A 22264-nucleotide genomic window follows, 5' to 3' on the forward strand; every position below is an offset into this window, starting at 1 on the left:
CTAGGCTTCCTTTCCCAGAGATTCTCTCCATAGAAGCCAGATCTACTATCCTGCATGTCTTTCTTGTGCCCACAGGACTTTCTGGGTTGGAAACAAAAGAAAACAGGAAGTTTGTGATCTAAATGTCAGTGGCTTCTTTCATTTTTTTAAAAAAAATATTTTATATTGGCATATAATTGATTAACAATGTTGTTAGTTACAGGTGTACAGCAAAGTGATTCAGTTATACATATACATGTATATATTCTTTTTCAAACTCTTTTCCCATTTAGGTTGTTACAGAGTATTGAGCAGAGTTCCCCATACTATAAAGTAGGGCTTCTCTCTTTCTCTCTCTCTCTCTTTTTTTTTTTTTTATACCAGTGTACTCATTTATTGGTACCAAAAAACGTGCCCACTCACTGGAATTTGTGGTGCACCCATGGGATTAGTTACCATTCACTGCTTTCCACTAACTGGTGGCCAGTCCCCCTCACAAGGGATGAAGGAAGGATGGGCTGTGCAGAAGCTTCAGTTGAAGCCTCTTGTCAGAGAAGTCCCACCTCATGTTGTCCTCATCATGGCCTTTCATTTTTGCCTTCTGAGTCTGTGCTGAATCACAGGAGACTTTAGACAGGTTGTCTTGTTTAGGTCCATGCCCACATTTGTCTTTATGAAATATGTGGCATTTTCATCTCATACATACGCACGTTTGAATCTTAAATAACTGGAGAATTTTCTCCAGGTACTTCTGGTTCTTGCTGGTTTGGTAACATTACTTCTGCTAACTTTGTTCATTCCCAGTAATTCTCTCTCTATCTCTCTCTCTCTCTCTCTCTCTCTCTCTCTCTCTCTCTCACACACACACACACACACACACACACATATTCTCTTTAAGACCCATTCTTGTTGACGCTCCTGGGTGTTCCCTACAGAATCCTAGGAGTTCCCCTAACTTCCCAGTAGAGGGACCCCTGGTCTAATTCGTAAATTCTAAGTTAGGCTAACCCACATCTAACCTGATGCTCCTTGACCCTCAGGGTGAGGAAAGTGAGCTGCATCTAACTCTGAGATAAACTGAGAGCCATCAACTGTTTTAAACAGGGTGAAACGTTATGCTCTGGGCAGCCGACATAGCAGTTTGCGTGAGAAGCAATACTGAAGGTAGACACCATGTCAAAGGCAGCTGCCAAGTCCAAGCAAGAAACAGTGGCTGCAGGGATGGAGAGAGGGTGAACACTCACCGTGCCATGTGGCAAACCTGGCAGGCCTGGATGACTGATCAAATGTGGGGCAGTGTCCACATGTTAGGCTCTGGTTAGATGCCTATGTCCTTTCCAGTATCATGACAGTAGCTGAGAAGATGCCGCACATTGTGGGTGTGTCTGTAACTCTAAGGGTAAATTATTAATGTGCTAGGTGCCCAGCAGAAGACACAGGGACCCTGGAGAGAGGACTCTGTCCATCACAGCCACAGTGATTAATTCTTGTCTGCTGACAATGTTGCTTTATGTACTGCTTTGACAGGCAACCAGCCCTTGTCTCTATGGCTCTTGGGAGGAATGATTTATAGTAATACAGTATTATTCTAAAATTTAGATCATCATTTCTAGGTAAGCATCCTAAGATATTACCTTGCTTATAACTTAACATCCTGTACAACCGTGCACTGGATTCCATCACTTTGGGAAACATTTTAAATTTCTCTTCTTGAGGAGTCTACAGCTTAATCTGAAATGGCTGAGATCATTCCACAGCTTTGATGGGAACCTGCTAGCACCCACTTTCAAATTTTTCTGACACAGATTTCATCTCTCTTCTCTGCTGCATACAATTTTGTGCTGGAGAAAACTGTACGTGATTTTCTGAGGAAGCCTTTGGTCTTTTCAGCAGAAAGCTCACTGGACCAGCTTGATGCTAGTATGTTTGTATGGGGGTGGTGAGCAGCTGTACATATCATAATGTCTCCTCCACTTTCCTAAACAGTTTTCCTTGTGAAAAAGCTTTTGCCCCCACTGCAGATTATTTCCATTCAATATATTCCTATATGAAGAATTTCTAGGTAAGATAGTGTTAATATTTTTAAATCTCTTGGAGATGCAGTTGACTGAATTTATTTCAGGGTAATTTGTAGTAATGTATACTTTCATCAGCTGTATAAACTGGGTGCCAGTTTCATGATAACATTATTTGCATTGGATATTCCATGGGCTTTTATTTCATTCTATGCTAATTTAATAAATGAAAGCTGGAATACTGGTCTAATATTTATAATAGGTAATATTGTCCTCATGTATTAGTGAGGTGAAACAGTTTACAATGTCATTTTCCATTTGTATTTCTTTTGTTTTTTGTCACCTGATATCTTTTGCCCATTTAGTTTATAGAGGTTTTAGGTTTTCTTCATTTTACAATAAAAATCTTCATACTAAATTTATCTACATTTTAGAACTTTGAAATAATGGGTCTTGAATTTTCTCTCATTGCTTCTTACCCTGTAGCTTACCATTTTCCTGGATTTTTGTTTTCTGCCTTTTGATTTCATAATGTCAGCTGTTCTTTCTTAAACGTTTCAGTTGAATATTTGGCCAATTTTGTTTGTTTTTAGTTACAATTGTATTATTGTTGTAACTTATCTCTAATTACATTTTAACTCTATTCAGGTCTTAAGCCCTTGACATTGCTTAAATTAGGTATTTGCTTTATATCCGATGATGGGATAAATGAGATTAAGGATTGTCAATGGGAAGTGAGCCTTTCTGCCCTGAAGTAAAGCCACACCTTAAGCATGGCACCAAAGTCACATGATGCTACTTTTCAAATTTTGCTCCACAAAAAGCGACTTGCTCAAGTCCATGAGAGAATGATTTGGAGAAAACTATAAAAACAATTATAAATAAACTAAAAACAAGTAAGAAATACTAGACCTATGTGTCACTTTTCTGGTCCAGCAAAGCCTCTTTGGGGGATAGTTCTCAGTTGGGACAGTGCTGTTGCCTTCAATGGGCATTTGCTGTTGTTGTCAAAATAACTAGAGACTGATTGGGGCAGTAGCCCAATACTCTCTGAACCACGGAGCTTACAAGAAACTTCTTCAGAATTTCTGGAAAACCTGGCCACTTGGACAACTTGCTAAAGATCCCCTGTAGCCAGGCAGGTCCCAGGGTGGGGGCAGTCGGGGAATGGACTCTCCATCTTATGAGTTCATCTCCTCCTCTAGAAACTCAGCTTCCTAAATGCAACTGGATTGGACATGGAGAGGAGGTTTCACCTTGCCCTATGACATAAGAGAAAAGAAGGAACGTTTGGGCCCAAATGCAAGCAGAATTATGGGCAAGGGTTATGCAGCAAGTACTAGCCTAAACCCAGGTATTTGGGGTGTGAGTTTCTTCACGGCGGCAGGGGCTGCACTGAGCCACTGCAGGAGCGACAGAACTGTGGCAGGCCACTAGGTGGCAGACGAATACCACTTTTGCCATTTACCTCCTCTCTGGCACTTCATCTTCACCAAGAGAAGGGGGGTTTAGGGGTGGGGTTCTGTATCCTTCTAGGACAGTAGAGATGGCAGCAGCGCTGATGGTCCCCATCCACGTGAAGACAGTGGTACCTTCAGGAAAGTCGTTTTGCACACACCAGCCTGGTCAGGTGTGCATGAATATCTTTCTCCGAAACTCTCCCGTCCACATCCACTCCCTCCCACACCAGGCCCTGTACCCAAGGGCTGACTAAGGCTATTTAGCACATCAGACGTTGCCAGCTGACTTCCCCTGTATGTTACAACTGATGCCCCCTCCCAGGAGCTTCAGCTAGACCTCCGTGTTGTCCCCCTCCTTCCCCCCGACCGCCTGCAATCTGCAGGATCCCCAGTTCAATGAAGCCTGGTATTTCCTTTTCCCTGTTATAAACCTGGATGTTTTGCAGGGAGTGTGTTTCAATGCCCGTGCCAATGTGTTGATGAAACCCACATTTCTTGAGCTGCTGGACACCCACCACTCACCACATGACTGACCAATGCCCCTTTGGCCAATTCATCCCTGTGGCTAACGAACTTGGTACTTGTGGTCCTGCAGCAGATGGTCCTCACTTCTCACATAACCTTAAGAAAATTTTCTGCTCCAAATTACATTATTGTCTTGGCACTGACATGTCCCATTTAATTATTCTACTTGAGCCTTAGACACTCACCTACAAAATGGAAATAATGCCTACTTTGAAGGATTATTGTGAGGAATCAAGAGGATTAAAAACCTCCTCTTGATTCAGCCTTGCTGACTTGACAAGTTTTACATTTGCTTTAATCTTACGTTTCACCACCCATTGCAATCACTGCCTAATTATAATGCATGTAGCACTGTCTTTGAAAAGCAGTTTTGTCACCGTGGTTTCTACTATCACTGGTAGTTGTCATGATGTTTAGCTGTATTTGGAGAGTACGGTAAAACTTGGCTCCCGCTATCTAGAATAAAAATTAGAATAAAGACAAACACTTCCATGTTATGCTGAAATTATATTTATATATAGATATAGATATAGATATTTACTTTTCTGCAGACAGCTTTTACTGATGAGTCATTTTAACGTTCAAAGAACAGCCTATTTTGATGCTACATAATCTGTACCAGAATGAGATGGATAGCTTCTCAAATTCATTTCACAAAGCCAGCACAACTCCGATAGCAAAACATAACAATTATAACACAAAACAGAGAATCACAGATCTCACTTAAAAATACAAATGCCAAAATACCAAATAGAACAGTAGCCAGTTGAAATCAACACCACATGAAAATGTACAAAGCTTTGGCAGATATGAAAGCAAATTGAAATTCAAACTTACACACAGAGAACTGGAACATAAACACCAGAAACAAAACGTCCCCCCCACCCCACCCTGTCAGTGGCCTCAGGCCGGGGACCCAAAGGAACAATGAGATATCGGCTAAACCACATTAGCGGGGAGGGGGGCTGCTGGTGGGGTCATCGGCTTTATCATCGGGGCCGGGCTCATCCTCATCCAAATCATCAGACTCACACTCTGCCAGCGCTTCATAGTACTGGTATGGCCAGCACCGTGGATCTTTCTTATAGAGCTTGGCCAGAAACTTCAGGACAAGCATCTTGCTGGTTTCGAGGAATGCTCGGGGGCCCCAGAGGAACTCATATTCTGCTGGCTCAGTAAAAGGGATTTGCCTGTACTCTAGGTACTTCTCCCTTACAAACACTTCGGTGATGAGCTTCCTTGTATTTCCGAAGAGACCATGTGTCTCCCGGACATCCAGCCCTAACTTGTACAGAAAAGTAAAAATCAGGTCCTCCCTGACACAATTGCCTTTCATAAAGATGAGGCTCAGAACCACCATCAGGAGTCCTAACTTGGGCCTATCTAAATAGGATGACGCTGCTTCACCCTTCCGACCCTTGTTGATGAGAATATAAGAGTGGTTTTTGGGATCAATTTCCTTCAATTGATAACCAAAGACACACTCCAGCTTGTGGCTGGCACGGCTGATGATTTCTAAGCACTCATCTTTATATTCACGGATGATGAATTTCACCATCTCTGAGCGCTTGATGGGCACCTTGGCTTGGTCCTTGACCAAGAGGAACTGCACCAGTGCGTTTGCTCTCTCATCCAAGGGAGACAGTGGCTGAGTCTCCAGCTTGGGGTCATCTTGGGTTGCACCAAATCCCTGAGCAAGATTAGGGAGCTCAGAGATGATCAAGGACGGAGGGCTAACTGGGCTTTCCCAGAGACCCAGGGCCCTTGAGGTGCTCGGGCCTTCCCAGGCACTCAGGGCCCAAGAAGTGCTGGGTCCTTCCCAGCCACTCAGGATCCGGGAGGTACTCGGGCCCTCCCAGCCACTCAGGCCATGGGAGGTGCTCAGGCCCTCCCAGTCACACAGGACCTGGATAGGGGTTTGAACCTCCCAGTCATTGAAGTCCACACTTTCCCAGGGCCTGGGGGCCTGCCAGGTGCACATGCTCAGCATCTGGCCCCTGCCATCCTCCTCTTCAGTATTCAGATGCTTCTTCTTCCGGGTAGCCTTGCCCGAACGACGCGGAGGTTCAGCGGAGGTCTTCGAGGCCTCTTGAGTGGTGGCCATTGCCTTGGGAGCAGCTGCCGTCGCCATCAGGATGCTGGGCCCTGCCTTGGACGCCTTCGAGGCATTCACATTGGGCTGTGGAACCCATGGGACTGCAGGCAAGGCCTCAATGCAGGCAAATGGATCCTGCAGAGCAAGTGGCAGTGACTTTGGGGTCTCTGAGGTGGCAGACGGGCCCTTGAAGGCATTAGAAGAGGCAGGCTGGAACTGGGAGGTAGATGGAAAGACCATTGGGGTGGCAGTAAAGGTCTCGGATGTGGCAGGCAAGTTTTTCCAGGGAGTTGGTAGGTGTGCTCCAGCAGTTGGCATTGCCCTGGGAGCACAAAAAGTGCCACCGAAGATCATCCGGTCCTTTGAAGGAGCCTTGCGTTCCTTTGAAGAGGTCCTACGTTCTTTTGAAGAGGTCCTTCGGTCTATAGAGGAGGCCCTGGATTCTCCTGATGGAGTCATCAATGATTTAGCAGAGCCCATGGGAAAATTTGCCCCCGCTAAGGGGGCTCCGGGCTGGCCCTGCAAGGCTGAGGGGGGGCCCTGCCAGGAGGGCTGGAGTTGCATGGCTGGCAGCTCTGCCTGCGAGCCCGAGGGCTGGGCCTGCTGGGTGGGTAGCTGGATTTGCAGGGCCTTTTGGGAGGCGGGGGCCCCGTGAAAGGGCTGCTCCAGTTGAACCAGTGGTGGGCCCTGCCTCTGGGCCTCCTGGGTGGGCAGGGCCTGCCAGAATTGCCCGGGGGCCTTTGGAGCCTGCCAGGCCAGACTGGCCTGGGCTTGCTGAACTTCCTGGAACTCCATTGAGGTTGGCATCTCGTGTGGCACCGGAGCTTGGCCTTTCGGGGCCTGCCAGATGATGGGTGGGCAGTGTACAGCCTGCGGGGCTGACAGTGCGGCCGGCAGAGGGGCTGGCATCACGGCCGGTGGCACCTGCGGAACAGCGGGAGGTGCGGTGGGCATCTGCGGTGCTGGAGGGGCCGTCGGCACCTGTGGGGCCGCCCGAATTGGTGGAGCTGCCCTCAACTGCGGGGTGGGCAGCCGAGCCTGCGGGGCCTGCCGCAGAGGTGGTGGGGGTGGCAGGGCCTGCCAGAGAGGCGGCGGGGTGGCCAGGACCTGCGGGGCAGGTCGGATGGGTGGCGGTGCCTGGCGGATCAGTGGAGGTGCCTGGCGGATTGGGGGTGGGGCCTGGCGCACCGGCGGGGGGCCAGGGCGGATGGGCGGTGGGCCCGGTCGGATGGGTGGTGGCCCCGGGCGCACAGGTAGAGGTGCCTGCCAGGCAATCGTTGGAGCAGGCCAGGTGACCTGTGTGGTCTGCCAGCCCAGGGGCGTGGTTGGCCAGCCTTGCGGTGGGGCCTGCCATCCCGGCGAGGTGGCCTGCCAGCCTGGGGGTGTGGCCAGCTGCGCTGGCGGGGCCTGTGGACCCTGGGGAACCTGCGGAGGAGCCCTTATAACCTGTGACTGGATCTGCAGGATCAGAGGCTGAGCCTGTGGGGCCCAGGAAGCCATAGGCTGCGCAGGTGGGGCTGGCGCAGGCGGCTGCACCATCGGGGCTCCTGTAGCTGGAGGCTGGGTGATTGGAGCTCTTGAGCCTGCAGGATGGATCATCAGGACTCCAGGACCTGGAGGCTTGGCCATCGGGGTTCCTGGAGGCGGAGGCTGGGCCATCAAGGGTGCCGGGGGTGGAGGCTGGGCTATCGGGGCTCCTGGAGCAGGAGGCTGGACCATCAGGACTCCCGGAGTCAGAGGCTGGGGAATCAGCACTCCTGGAGCTGGAGGCTGAGCCATAGGGGTCCCCGGAGGGGGAGGATGGGCCATCGGTGTCCCCGGAGGGGGAGGGTGAGCCATCGGTGTCCCCGGAGGGGGAGGATGCGCCATGGGGGTCCTCGGAGGGGGAGGATGCGCCATTGGGGTCCCCGGAGGGGGAGGATGCACCATGGGGGTCCCAGGAGGGGGAGGATGTGCCATCGGGGTCCCCGGAGGGGGAGGATGCGCCATCGGGGTCCCAGGAGGGGGAGGATGCGCCATTGGGGCTCCGGGAGCCGAAGGATGCATCATCAGGACTCCCGGAGTTGGAGGCTGGGCCATCGGGGCTCCCGGAGGGGGAGGATGGATCATCAGGACTCCCGGAGTTGGAGGCTTGCCCATCGGGCCTCCCAGAGGGGGAGCCTGGACCATCGGGCCCCCTAGGGCCGGAGGTTGGGCCATGGGAGCCACTGGGGCAGGCGGCTGGCCCTGCGGGGCCTCCCAAGCAGGCTGAGGTGCCTGCCAAGCGGCCAATGAAGCCTGCAAATCAATCGGAGGTGGATCCCAGGGGACTGGCGGAGCCCGAGAGGAGGCGGGCGGAGCCCGCATCAGAACCGTAGGGCGGCTATAGACCGGAGGCTTAGGGGCCTCCGCCGGGGGACTCGAATCACCCAAATTCTTACTTAGCTGCGACATGTCCTTTTGCTCTGACAGCTGGTGAGCCTTTTCCTCCGACAGCTGCTGGGCCTTTTCCTCCAGAGAGAAGAGAATGCCTACGTGGCTGCTGAGAGGATTCCTCCCTGCTGACTGGTGAATAGGAAGTGAGTGCCCTTAGCTCTGCAGCTTTCCGCAGTAAGGAGGAGGGGGGAAGGGGGCTCAATCCCGCCCCTTCTCCGCCCCCGACCACCACAAGTGGATAGTGCATAGGGGCGTCTACCAGAAATCCTGGCTGACACAAGATCCCTCCTCACTCTGTCCAGTCCCCAAATGCAGCCTCGTCAGACTCCCCATGGATGAGTTTTCACAGGGGAGTGACAGGAACAGATTTATGTTTTAGAAATCACTCTACTGCATTATAGAGTTGGGAACAGACCACTGGGAACATGGAAGGTATCCATGAAGGGGGAGATGGTGTGGTCTGAGCTCAGATACAGCAAAACCAGAGCTGGAGGAAGGGAAATATATATATATATATATATATATATATATATATATATATATATATATATATATATATATATATATATATATATATATATATATACACACACACATACACACACACACACACATATATATATTTCAAGAGTGATAGTAGGCAGCTATTATAATTTAATGTAAGTGTGAAAGAGACAGAGAAGTCTGTCCTGGGAAAGTGGGAAATTGCTGGTGTAGATGATTTTCTTAGGGACACAGTAGAGGCTGGTGGGAAGAGAGATTGATGGCTATTGGATGGGACACGGTGATTTACAGTGCTGTGGGACTGCCAAAGAGAGATACCCTGCAGACACTCCTGTATAATGGCTTGGGATTCAGAAGATAAGTGAGCTGGGAGTCCAGATACTCTTCATGGAAATAGAGCTGTTGCAGGGATTGTGGATGCAGAAGAAGAGTGTTTAGGGTGAAGCGCCTATGATAGGTCTTTCTTGGAGGATACAGGCATTTTCAGACCCAGGCAGAGAAAAAAGATGGCAAAGAATAGAGAAGGAAAGAGATCCTGGAAATTGAGATGTTCCGGACATCCATGAGAGGAAGCATTTTTAGTATGGGGGATAATTCCCATGGAATAACTGGGATGAAAGAACAAGGTAGGTTTCCTGTTGCTTTTTTATCAGTTGCAGAGCAAGAAAGAAATGGTAACAACGACAACCAAAAAAATGCACTAAAAAGTAATAAAATGGGCAAATGAATAGATAGATCCATGGTTCATATACAGGAAAAACAGATGAAGAGTAACACACAGAATTGGGGGGAAATCTACTCAGCCAAATTAGTTTAAAAATTAGGCAAACAATGTATTAACAGATAAAACAGAAGACATCAAATGTATTGAGTAACACTATACTACTTCATGATGAAAGGAAATGACAGTCTCAGCTCTAGTTGGGTAGTTTTCTGGAAATATACAAAATACTAAATATCAAAGATGTTTAGTTTAGAAGAGACTATTTGCAGCCTAGGGCAAGAGTCTGGAGTGACGAAAAAACCATGAAAGGTGCCACAAGGGGGCAGACGAGAATGATGAAGGCTACACCCCACTCCTCCTGCAGTACCCTCAAATTTGATAATTTATGAATCCCAGTGAAGGCATATACACACTCCCAAGTTTACTATTGCCTTAAATAATGAAATAATAATTTGGGAGTGAGGTTTCAGTAGTTTTTCTGGCGACTGAAGGGATGAGAAATGAGTTGTTATCCCCCAGGAACATCTTCTTTTCAGAGGCCAGCAGCTCTTCCCTGGTGGCTGATGATGTGTCATGCCTATATAACCCCAGAAAGATGCTTCTACAGAATGGATATGCCATGTCTCATGGTTTCAGATCCCTCCTGTGGGTTAATAATAGTCAGTCCATATAAGAGTTCTCAGTTTGATGGGGTTTAGAACTAACGACATCATGGGCGCCAACTCTGGACCCATAACCCTCATGTTCCCCTATTACCAACACTGTCACATAACAGTTGCTGGCTGTGGATGGCTTTGGGAAAATCAGTTTATTTTTCAGCCTATGACATTTCTACCCTCAATAAAGCACACTTTTTCCTCCTCTAATTCCAATATATAAATTCATCAGAGATCAAGTTCTCCCACTAACCATTTGTTTTTCAGGATTATGGCAGATTTAACTTTTGGTCCACCATGCTGTGGGTCATCCCACACAGTAAATGGTTACCAGCAGGACTCAGTTGTTCTCACGGAGGTTGGAGCTTAATGAATAGCACTGCCACACAACGTCAATTCCCACCAAATCCATTATGTCAAAGGAGGCCCAGTTTATGCCCACGGATGATACAGGAGCCAAAAGCAAATTATCAGGAATTATGAAGAGGCGGGCAATGTAGGTGTCATTATAAGTGGAAGGTAGTCAAGGTAGCACCTTTGCAACTCTTTGGTTAACATTATTGAACTATCTGAGAAAAATTGGGGTATGAGTATTCAGTGGTTCTGCTGGGTCCAGTAATGGTGGGTGAATTGGGTTTATTCTTCCCTGGAAAATACATCCGCCTGTTTTAGACAATCAGTGCTCTCAGACTCAGGACACTTGATGACCTAGCTACCCACAAATTTCCTATTTCCAATGTCAGTAACACCTGAGGAACCGAGTGACATATAGCCCCTTTGTGAAGGTTGACTGTTTTAATATTGATAAAAGCAAAACCCAATAATGTCCTGAGTCTAGTGGGTTTGAACTACAAGCTTTAAATAGGTCTCCAAAAACCCCTCTTCTCCTTGTGGAATGTTCTAGCTTCCTAAGGCTCCCACAACCCTTCTGTGAGTATGCTCTCCCATCTCCATACCTCTGATCCAAGTGTTGTCAAATTCCCTTTCCTTCCTTCTCCATGAAACAGCTTAAAAATCCAAGGTGCATAGAAAATAAAAGACACACACACACACACATATATATATATATATATATGTATATACAAAACATCTATGGAATGTAGGTGTCTGTCTGTCTTCTAATTAGAAAGGACTTTTCAATATTTGCATAAGTATATAACAAAAGGATAACACAAGTAATGGAAAAGATTGGGGGAAGGAGAAATGAGGCAAGACAAACAGGAGTAGGAAAATCACTGAGCCAGATGTATGAAGAATTTGTACATTTCTTTATTGTCTGCATCATGGCAATAATAGAGACTGGAGCCTTGTTTTGCTCACTCATCTATCCCCACATCATTCTGAGTGTTCAGTAAGGAACTAGTGAATGGAAGTGTAAGATTAGCACTAGAAGCACCCATCTTTCACTCCTCGATAGCTGTTAGACTTGGTGTAAATATTGATAAGTGAGTAAAATAGTTATGATTTTCACAAAGTCTAAAATTATTTACTTATGAAATGCCTTTTATTAAGGATTTAGTATGTGCCTGACATGGTGCTATGTACAGAGAAAAATCTGACATTGGATCTTATAGACACAGAGGGATATGAATATGCTATTTTTTAGTGCAATAAAGTATTGTTGTTTGCATTGTTTAAAATTCATATTGGTCATAGTTGATGCAAATAACTGAGTGCTTACTTCTGCTTGGAGTGTGGGAGTAGGGGTGTGATGCAGGCAGTAGCAATGAAAAGAAAAACAAACAAATCCAAAGGTGTGGGAGATTCATGAGTGAACAAATAGAGCACTAAAAGAAAAATGAAAAACAAAAACAGGATATGTCAGAAGTACAAGGCATTTGAAAGAAGAATTGTGAGAAATTCATTAAAATAGTGTAACTACTATTTATTGAATGGTTATTATTTGACCAAATACCATCCTAAAAGCTTTCAAACACTGTATATTCCTCACAAAATCCACAAGTGTTTGGCGCCGTTTTACACATCAAGAAATTGAGGCTCAGGATGGTAATTAACTTGTCAAAAACCTGGCAATCTATAGCAGATTCTGGAATTGAAGCCAAATCTATTTGTTGCCAAAAGGGAGCTTCCTTGGCCATTACACCAGGGCTGCCAAAACTTTTTTTTTAAATTTAAGACATAATTAACATACAGTTAATTGTATAGATATACAGCATTCTGTTAAATGAACTTTGTCACTAAGTAACCATCTGTCAAAACAAGATGAAGAGCATTTTCTTTACCAAATAAACGTCCATGTGCCCTTTTGCAGTCAATTCCTTCACCTCCAAAGGCAACTGCTAGTTTTTAATATTATTTTCCATTATCAGTTATTATAAGATATTGAATATAGTGCCCTGTGCTAAACAGTAAATCCTTGTTGCTTATCTATTTTATGTAGAGTAGTTTGTATCTGTTAACCCCATACTCCTGATTTATCCTTTCCCTACCACCCTCTCCCCTTTGGTAGCCGTAAGTTTGTTTTTTATGTCTGTGAGTCTGTTTCTATTTTGTATATAGATTCATTTGTATTATTTGTTTAGATTCCACATATAAGTGATATCATATGATATTTATCTTTGTCTGATTTACTTCACTTCATATGATAATCTCTAGGTCCATCCATGTTGTTGCAAATTTGATTCTTTTTTATGGCTGAGTAATATTCCATTGTGTGTGTATCTGTATGTGTATATATGTGTGTGAGTGTGTATATATATATACACACACACACATACACCCCCCCCAACTTCTTTATCTGTTCATCTGTCGATGGGCACAAAGGTTGTTTCCATGTCCTGGCTATTGTAAATAGTGCTTCTGTAAACATTGGAGTGCATGTATCTTTTCGAATTAGAGTTTTCTCCAGATATATGCCCAGGAGTGGGATTGCTGGATCAAATGGAAACCCTATTTTTAGTTTTTTAAGAAACCTCCATACTGTTTTCCATAGTGTCTGCACCAACCCAACGACAGTGTAGGGGAGTTCCCTTTTCTCCACACCCTCTCCAGCATTTGTTATTTGTAGACTTTTTGATGATGGTTATTCTGACTGGTATGAAGTGATATCTCATTGCAGTTTTCTTTTGCATTTCTCTAATAATTAGAGATGTTGAGCATCTTTTCATGTGCAAAGGGAGATGCTTTCTGATTTCTTTCACCATATATCAGTTTTACCTGTTCTTGAATTTCATATAAATCTGATCAGTATAGTGTATACTCTTTTTGTGTCTGGATTCAACTTTTTTTTTTTTTTTTTTAGATTTAAACATATTGCATGTATCGGAAGTTTGCTACTTTCTGATGCCAACTAGAACTCCAACTATATATACTGCACACTTTGTTTATCTATTACCTGTTGAAATTGAGACATTTACAATTTGGGGCTAGTATAAAAAAAAGACTGCTTTGAAATTTCTTCTAAAATTCTTCTTTTGAACGTACACGTTCATGTATCTTGTGTAAATGTCAGACTGGGTGACTGGTTCATAGAGTAGATATGTGTGTATTTATAAGGAACTGAACAGTTCTCCAACATTGGGTTAGAATGTTTTACGTACACTCTTCCAGAACTTATGAGAATTCCAGGTGCTTGATAGCCTTACAAGATTTTGTATTGTCAGTCATTTTTATTTTGGTCATCCTAGCAGATGTGAAATTGTGATTGTACAATTTTGTACTCCTCTTAACAATGTATGAGAGTTCCATTTGCTCCACATCGTTGCCAAAATTGATGTAATTGGTCGTTTTGATTTTAAGCTTTCTAGTGGGTGAGAAATGGTTGTATCGTATTTTTATTTGTCTGTATGTTTGTTTATTAATAGATAATTTTTGAGCAGTTGTAGGCTTCCAAAAAATTGAGAGCAAAATTGAGAATTCTCATATAATCTTTTCCCGTCCCACACACATACACAACTTCTCCCAATATCAACATCCTGCACCAGAGGGTACATGTGTTATAATCCATGAACCTACAGACACATCATTATCATACAAAGTCTGTAGTTTATATTAAGGTTCCCTCTTGGAGTTATACATTCTGTGGGTTTTGACAAATGTATAATGACATGTATCCACCTTTATGACATACAGAATAATTTCACTACCCTAAAAATCCTCTGTGCTCTGCTATTCACCCTACCTCCCCCCTAACCCACGACAAACCCCCAGGCAAACCCTGCCTTCCCCCAAACCCCATTTTTAAGATCGCCATAATTTTGCCTTTTCCAGAATGTCATATACTTGGAATCATACAATATGTAAACTTTTCAGATTGGCTTTTTTCACCTATTAATATGCAATTAAGATTCCTCCACTATCATGGCTTGATAGCTTACTTCATTTTTAGCACTGAATAATATTCCATTGTCTGGATGTACCACAGTTTATCCATTTGCCTATGAAAGGACACCTCTGTTGCTTCCAAATTTTGAATATGAATAGAGTTGCCATAAACATCCGTGGGTAGGTGATTCATTTCTTTTCATCTTGGCATAACATTCTACTGTGTGGAAGTGCCATAGTTTATTAGCACTCACCTATTGTAGGACATGTTGGTAACTTCAAAGTCTGGACACTTATGAATAAAGCTGTTATAAACATTTGTGTGAAGATTTCTTTGCCAACATACGTTTTCAACTCATTTGCATGAATACCAGGGAGCAAAATTGCTGGATCGTATGATAAGAGTATATTTAATTTTGTAAGAAATAGCCAAAACTGACTTCCAAAGTGGCTGTATTTTGAGACCATTTGTATATCTTCTTTGTGCATTTCATTCTTCCCCATTTATTAATTGGGTTGTCTTTTTTTTAATTTAAGAATTTTATTTTTTTCTATAGCAGGTGCTTAGTAGTTATCCATTTTATACATATTAGTGTATATATGTCAATCCCAATCTCCCAATTCATCACACTACCACCCCCCCCACCACTTTCCCCCCTTGGTGTCCATACATTTGTTCTCTACATCTCTGTCTCAATTTCTGCCCTGTAACTTGTTGATTTGTACCATTTTTCTAGGTTCCACATATATGTGTTAATATACGATATTTGTTTTTCTCTTTCTGACTTACTTCATTCTGTATGACAGTCGCTAGATCCATCCACGTCTCTACAAATGACACAATTTCATTCATTTTTATGGCTGAGTAATATTCCATTGTATATATGTACCACTTCTTCTTTATCCATTTGTCTGTCAATGGGCATTTATGTTGATTCCATGACCTGGCTATTGTAAATAGTGCTGCAGTGAAGATCGGGGGGCATGTGTCTTTTTGAATTATGGATTTCTCTGGGTATATGTCCAGTAGTGGGATTGCTGGGTCATATGATAATTCTATTTTTAGTTTTTTAAGGAACCTCCGTACTGTTCTCCATAGTGGCTGTATCAATTTACATTCCCATCAACAGTGCAAGAGGGTACCCTTTTCTCCACACCCTCTCCAGCATTTGTCGTTTGTAGATTTTCTGATGATGACCATTCTAACTGGTGTGAGGTGATACCTCATTGTAGTTTTGAGTTGCATTTCTCTAATAATTAGTGATGTTGAGCAGCTTTTCATGTGCTTCTTGGCCATCTGTATATCTTCTTTGGAGAAATGTCTATTTAGGTCTTCAGTCCATTTTTGGATTCAGTTGTTTGTTTATTTAATATTGAGTGGCAGGAGTTGTTTATATATTTTGGAGATTAATCCTTTGTCCGTTGATTCGTTTGCAAATATTTTCTTCCATTCTGAGGGTTGTCTTTTCGTCTTGTTTGTAGTTTCCTTTGCTGTGCAAAAGCTTTTAAGTTTCATTAGGTCCAATTTGTTTATTTTTGTTTTTATTTCCATTTCTCTAGGAGGTGGGTCAAAAAACATCTTGCTGTGATTTATGTCAAAGAGTGTTCTTTCTATGTTTTCCTCTAAGAGATTTATAGTGTCTGGCCTTACATTTAGGTCTTTAATCCATTTTGAGTTTATTTTTGTGTATGGTGTTAGGAATTGTTCTAATTTCATTCTTTTACATGTAGCTGTCCAGTTTTCCCAACACCAGTTATTGAAGAGACTCTCTTTTCTCCATTGTATATCCTTGCCTCCTTTGTCAAAGATTAGTTGACCCTAGGTGTGTGGGTTTATCTCTGGGCTTTCAATCCTGTTCCATTGATCTATACTTCCGTTTATGTGCCAGTACCATATTGTGTTGATTACTGTAGCTTTGTAGTATAGTCTGAAGTCAGGGAGTCTGATTCCTCCAGCTCAAATTTTTTCCCTCAAGACTGTTTTGATTATTCGGGGTCTTTTGTGTCTCCATACAAATTTTAAGATTTTTTTGTTCTAGTTCTGTAAAAACGGCCATTGGTAATTTGATAGTGGTTGCATTGAATTTGTAGATTGCTTTGGGCAGTATACTCATTTCCACAAGATTGATCCTTCCAATCCAAGAACCTGGTATGTCTCTCCAGCTGTTGGTATCATCTTTAATTTCTCTCATCAGTGTCTTATAGTTTTCCACATACAGGTCTTTTGTCTCCCTAGGTAGGTTCATTCCTAGGTATTTTATTCTTTTTGTTGCAATGGTAAATGGGAGTGTTTCCTTAATTTCTCTTTCAGATTTTCATCATTAGTGTATAGGAATGCAAGAGATTTCTGTGCATTAATTTTGTATCCTGCAACTTTACCAGATTCATTGATTAGCTCTAGTCGTTTTCTGGTGGCATCTTTAGGATTCTCTATGTATAGTATTATGTCATCTGCAAAGAGTGACAGTTTTACTTCTTCTTTTCCAATTTGTATTCCTTTTATTTCTTTTTCTTCTCTGATTGCTGTGGCTAGGACTTCCAAAACTGTGTTGAATAATAATGGTGAGAGTGGACATCCTTGTCTTGTTTCTGATCTTAGAGGAAATGCTTTCAGTTTTTCACCATTGAGAATGATGTTTGCTGTGGGTTTGTCATATATGACCTTTATTATGTTGAGGTAGGTTCCCTCTATGGCCACTTTCTGGAGAGTTTTTATCATAAATGGGTGTTGAATTTTGTCAAAAGCTTTTTTTGCATCTATTGAGATGATCATATGGTTTTTATTCTTCAATTTGTTAATATGGTGTATCACATTGATTGATTTGCGTATATTGAGGAATCCTTGCATCCCTGGGGTAAATCCGACTTGATCATGGTGTATGATCCTTTTAATTTGTTGTTGGATTCTGTTTGCTAGTATTTTGTTGAGAATTTTTGCATGTCTATTCATCAGTGATATTGGTCTGTAATTTTCTTTGTTTGGAGTATCTTTGTCTGGTTTTGGTACCAGGGTGATGGTGGCCTCATAGAAGAAGTTGTGAGTGTTCCTTCCTCTGCAATTTTTGGAAGAGCTTGAGAAGGACGGGTGTTAGCTCTTCTCTAAATGTTTGATAGAATTCAACTGGGAAGCCATCTGGTCCCCAACTTCGTTTGTTGGAAGATTTTTAATCACAGTTTCAATTTCATTACTTGTGATTGGTCTGTTCGTATTTTCTTTTTCTTCCTGGTTCAGTCTTGGAAGGTTATACCTTTCTAAGAATTTGTCCATTTCTTCCAGGTTGTCTATTTAATTGGCATAGAGTTGCTTGTAGTAATCTCTTAGCATGCTTTGTATTTCTGTGGTGTCTCTTGTAACTTTTCCTTTTTCATTTCTAATTTTATTGATTGAGTCCTCTCCTTTTTTTTTTTTTTTTTTTTTTGATTAGTCTGGCTAATGGTTTATCTATTTTGTTTATCTTCTCAAAGAACCAGCTTTTAGTTTTGTTGATCTTTGCTATTGTTTTCTTTGTTTGTACGTCATGTATTTCTACTCTAATCTTTATGATTTATTTCCCTCTACTAACTTTGGGTTTTGTTTCTTCTTCTTTCTCTAGTTCCTTTATGTGTAAGATTAGATTGTTTACTTGAGATTTTCCTTGTTTCTTGTGATAGGCTTGTATTGCTATAAACTTCCCTCTTTGAACTGCTTTTGCTGCATCCCATAGGTTTTGTATCGTCGTGTTTTCTTTGTCATTTACCTCTAGGTATTTTTTGATTTCCTCTTTGATTTCTTCAGTGATCTCTTGGTTATTTAGTAACGTATTGTTAGCCTCGATGTGTTTGTGTTTTTTACGTGTTCTTCCCTGTAATTGATTTCTAATCTCATAGCGTTGTGGTCAGAAAAGATGCTTGATATTATTTCAATTTTCTTAAATTTACTGAGGCTTGTTTTGTGACCCAAGATGTGATCTATCTTGGAGACTTCCGTGTGCACTTGAGAAGAAATTGTAATCTGCTGTTTTTGGATGAAATGTCCTATAAATATCAATTAAATCTATCTGGTCTATTGTGTCATTTAAAACTTGTGTTTCCTTATTAATTTTCTGTTTGGATGATCTGTCCATTGGTGTCGGTGAGGAGTAAAGTCTCCCACTATTTTTGTGTTACTGTCAATTTCCTCTTTTATAGCTGTTAGCAGTTGCCTTATGTATTGAGGTGCTCCTATGTTGGGTGCATATATATTTATAATTGTTATATCTTCTTCTTGGATTGAGCCCTTGATCATTATGCCATGTCCTTCCATGTCTCTTTTAACATTCTTTATTTTAAAGTCTACTTTATGTGCTATGAGTATTGCTACCCCAGCTTTCTTTTGATTTCCATTTCCATGGAATATCTTTTTCCATCCCCTCGCTTTCGGTCTGTATGTGTCCCTAGGTCTGAAGTGGGTCTCTTGTAGACAGCGTATATATGGGTCTTGTTTGTGTATTCATTCAGCGAGCCTGTGCCTTTTGGTTGGAGCTTTTAATCCATTCATGTTTAAGGTAATTATCGATATGTATGCTCCTATTACCATTTTCTTAATTGTTTGGGCTTGTTTTTGTATGTCTTTTTCTTCTCTTGTGTTTCCCATTTAGAGAAGTTCCTTTAGCATTTGTTGTAGAGCTGGTTTGGTGGTGCTAAATTCTCTTAGCTTTTGCTTGTCTGTAAAACTTTTGATTCCTCCATTGAATCTGAATGAGATCCTTGCTGGCTAGAGTAATCTTGGTTGTAGGTTCTTCCCTTTCATCAATTTAAATATATCATGCCACTCCTTTCTGGCTTGTAGAGTTTCTGCTGAGGAGTCAGCTGTTAACCTTATGGAAGTTACCTTGTATGCTATTTATCGCTTTTCTCTTGTTGCTTTTAATAATTTTTCTTTGTCTTTAATTTTTGTCAGTTTGATTACTATGTGTCTCAGCATGTTTCTCCTTGGGTTTATCCTGCCTGGGACTCTCTGCGCTTCCTGGACTTCGGTGGCTATCCTTTCCCATGTTAGGGAAGTTTTTGACTATAATCTCTTGACATATTTTCTCAGGTCCTTTCTCTCTTCTTCTTCTGGGACCCCTATAATGTGAATGTGGTTGCATTTAATGTTGTCCCGGAGGTGTCTTAGGCTGTCTTCATTTCTTTTCATTCTTTTTTCTTTATTCTGTTCTGCAGCAGTGAATTCCACCATTTTGTCTTCCAGGTCACTTATCCGTTTTTCTGCCTCAGTTATTCTGTTGATTCCTTCTAGTGTATTTTTCATTTCAGTTATTTTATTGTTCATCTCTGTTTGTTTGTTCTTTAATTCTTCTAGGTCTTTGTTAAACATTTCTTGCATCTTCTCGATCTTTACTTCCATTCTTTTTCCGAGGTCCTGGATCATCTTCACTATCATTATTCTGAATTCTTTTCCTGGATGTTTTTGTATATCCACTTCATTTAGTTATTTTTCTGGGGTTTTATCTTGTTCCTTCATCTGGTACATAGCCCTCTGCCTTTTCATCTTGTCTCTTTCTGTGAATGTGGTTTTTGTTCCGCAGGCTGCAGGATTGCAACTTCTGCTGTCTGCCCTCTGATGGATGATGCTATCTAAGAGGCTTGTGCAAGTTTCCTGATGGGAAGGACTGGTGGTGAGTAGAGCTGGGTGTTGCTTTGGTGAGCAGAGCTCAGTAAAACTTTAATCTGCTTTTATCCTGATGGGTGGGGCTTGATTCCCTCCCTGTTGGTTGTTTGGCCTGAGGCGACCAAACACTGTAGCCTACCTACCTGGCTCTTTGGTGGGGCTAATGGCAGACTCTTTGAGGGCTCACGCCAAGGAGTACATCCCAGAACTTCTGCTGCCAGTGTCCTTGTCCTCATGGTGAGCCACAGCCACCTCCCACCTCTGCAGGAGACCCTCCAATACTAGAAGGTAGGTAAGGTTCAGTCTTCTCTGGGGTCACTGTTCATTCCCCTGGGTCCCAATGCACACACTATTTTGTGTGTGCCCTCCAAGAGTGAAGTCTCTGTTTCCCCCAGTCCTGTCGAAGTCCTGCCATCAAGTCCCACTAACCTTCAAAGTCTGATTCTCTAGGAATTCCTCCTCCAGTTGCCAGACCCCCAGGTTGGGTAGCCTGATGTGGGGCTCAGAACCTTCACTCCAGTGGGTGGACTTCTGTGGTATAAGTGTTCTCCAGTTTGTGTGTCACCCACCCAGCAGTTTTGGGATTTGATTTTATTGTGATTGCACCCCTCCTACCATCTCATTGTGGCTTCTCCTTTGTATTTGGATGTGGGGTATCATTTTTAGTCAGTTCCAGTGTCTTCCTGTTGATGATTGTTCAGCAGTTAGTTGTGATTCCATGCTCTCTCAAGAGGGAGTGAGCACACGTCCTTCTACTCCACCATCTTGAACCAATCTCCAATTGGGTTGTCTTTTTATTGTTGATTTTAATAGAAATCACATTGTTCAGCTTTTCTGTTTTCTCATTTGCCAGTTTGGGTAATTTTTGTTTTTAAGGATTTTTCCATTTCATCTAAGTTGTCAACTTAGAGTTATCAATCTACCTTTATTAATAGTTAACAATCTGCTAATTGTTAAACAGTTTTAAGTTAATGATTTCCGTTTATTAAATGGAGATTAGCAAAATATCCCTTTATTAACCTTTTCATGTCTGTATAATATGCAGTATTGTCTCTCTTTTATTCCTGACATAAGCAATTTGTTCTCTCTCTCTCTTTTGTTTTCTTTCTTCTTTTAGTAGTATTTCTAGGGGTTACCCATTTTTATACTCTTTTCAAGAAATAAACTATTGACTTGTGTAATTGTCTCCATTGTTGGTCTGTTTTCTCTTTCATTTATTTCAGGTCTTATTTCTATTCTATTCATTCTTCTACTTTAATTTTGATTTATTCTTTTTCTATATTGTTAACATGCAAGTTCAGGTAATTTATTTTAAATATTTCCTCTTTTGTAGTATAGGTAATTAAATCTACAAATTTATCTTTCAGCCTTACTGTAGAAACAATGTTTTTATTATAATTTTTATTATCATTCATTTCAAAATATTTTATACTTTTCTTTGAATTTTTTGTTCGATTTATGGGTTATTTGGAAATATGATGTTTAATTTCCAAACATTTGGATATCTTATACATATTTTCATAATATTAATTATTAATTTAATTCCACTGTTATCTGTGATCAAAGAATATGGCCAATATTATTTGTTATTTTAAATGTATTAAGACTCACATGTAGTTTCCAACATAGGGTATATTTTAAAAAATATTCTATGTACACTTGATAAGAAAGTGTGTTCTGCCATTCTTTGTTATGTGTAATTGTCACTTAGGTCAATTAGATTATTTTTTTCACATCTTCTGTATTTTTACTGGCTTTTTAAAATCTGCTCTATCAATTAATCAAGAAAGTGTTAGAAAGGTAGAATCTCTAAATTTGGTGTGGATTTGTCTATTTCTCCCCTTAGTTAAGGAATTTAATCTAATATATTATAAGAACTTTTATTGGAACACACATTCTGTGTGTGATTATGTATTTTTGATAATCTGGCACTTTTATCCTTATGAAATGTCCCCCTTAGATGTATAAATACCCCTTC

General features: G+C 42.1%; 1 protein-coding gene across 1 annotated transcript; it reads right to left on the reverse strand.

Annotated features, from left to right (window-relative positions):
- Nucleotides 1–4530: 4530 nt before the first annotated feature.
- On the reverse strand, nt 4531–8621 carry MAGEL2 (MAGE family member L2). The gene has a single exon (XM_068537457.1). It carries the CDS (start codon nt 8505–8507, stop codon nt 4929–4931), a length of 3579 nt encoding a protein of 1192 aa, XP_068393558.1. The 5' UTR covers nt 8508–8621; the 3' UTR covers nt 4531–4928.
- Between the last annotated feature and the right edge of the window lie 13643 nt (nt 8622–22264).

The sequence above is a fragment of the Eschrichtius robustus genome, chromosome 1 (assembly GCF_028021215.1).
Source record: "Eschrichtius robustus isolate mEscRob2 chromosome 1, mEscRob2.pri, whole genome shotgun sequence".
Classification (NCBI taxonomy): domain Eukaryota; kingdom Metazoa; phylum Chordata; class Mammalia; order Artiodactyla; family Eschrichtiidae; genus Eschrichtius; species Eschrichtius robustus.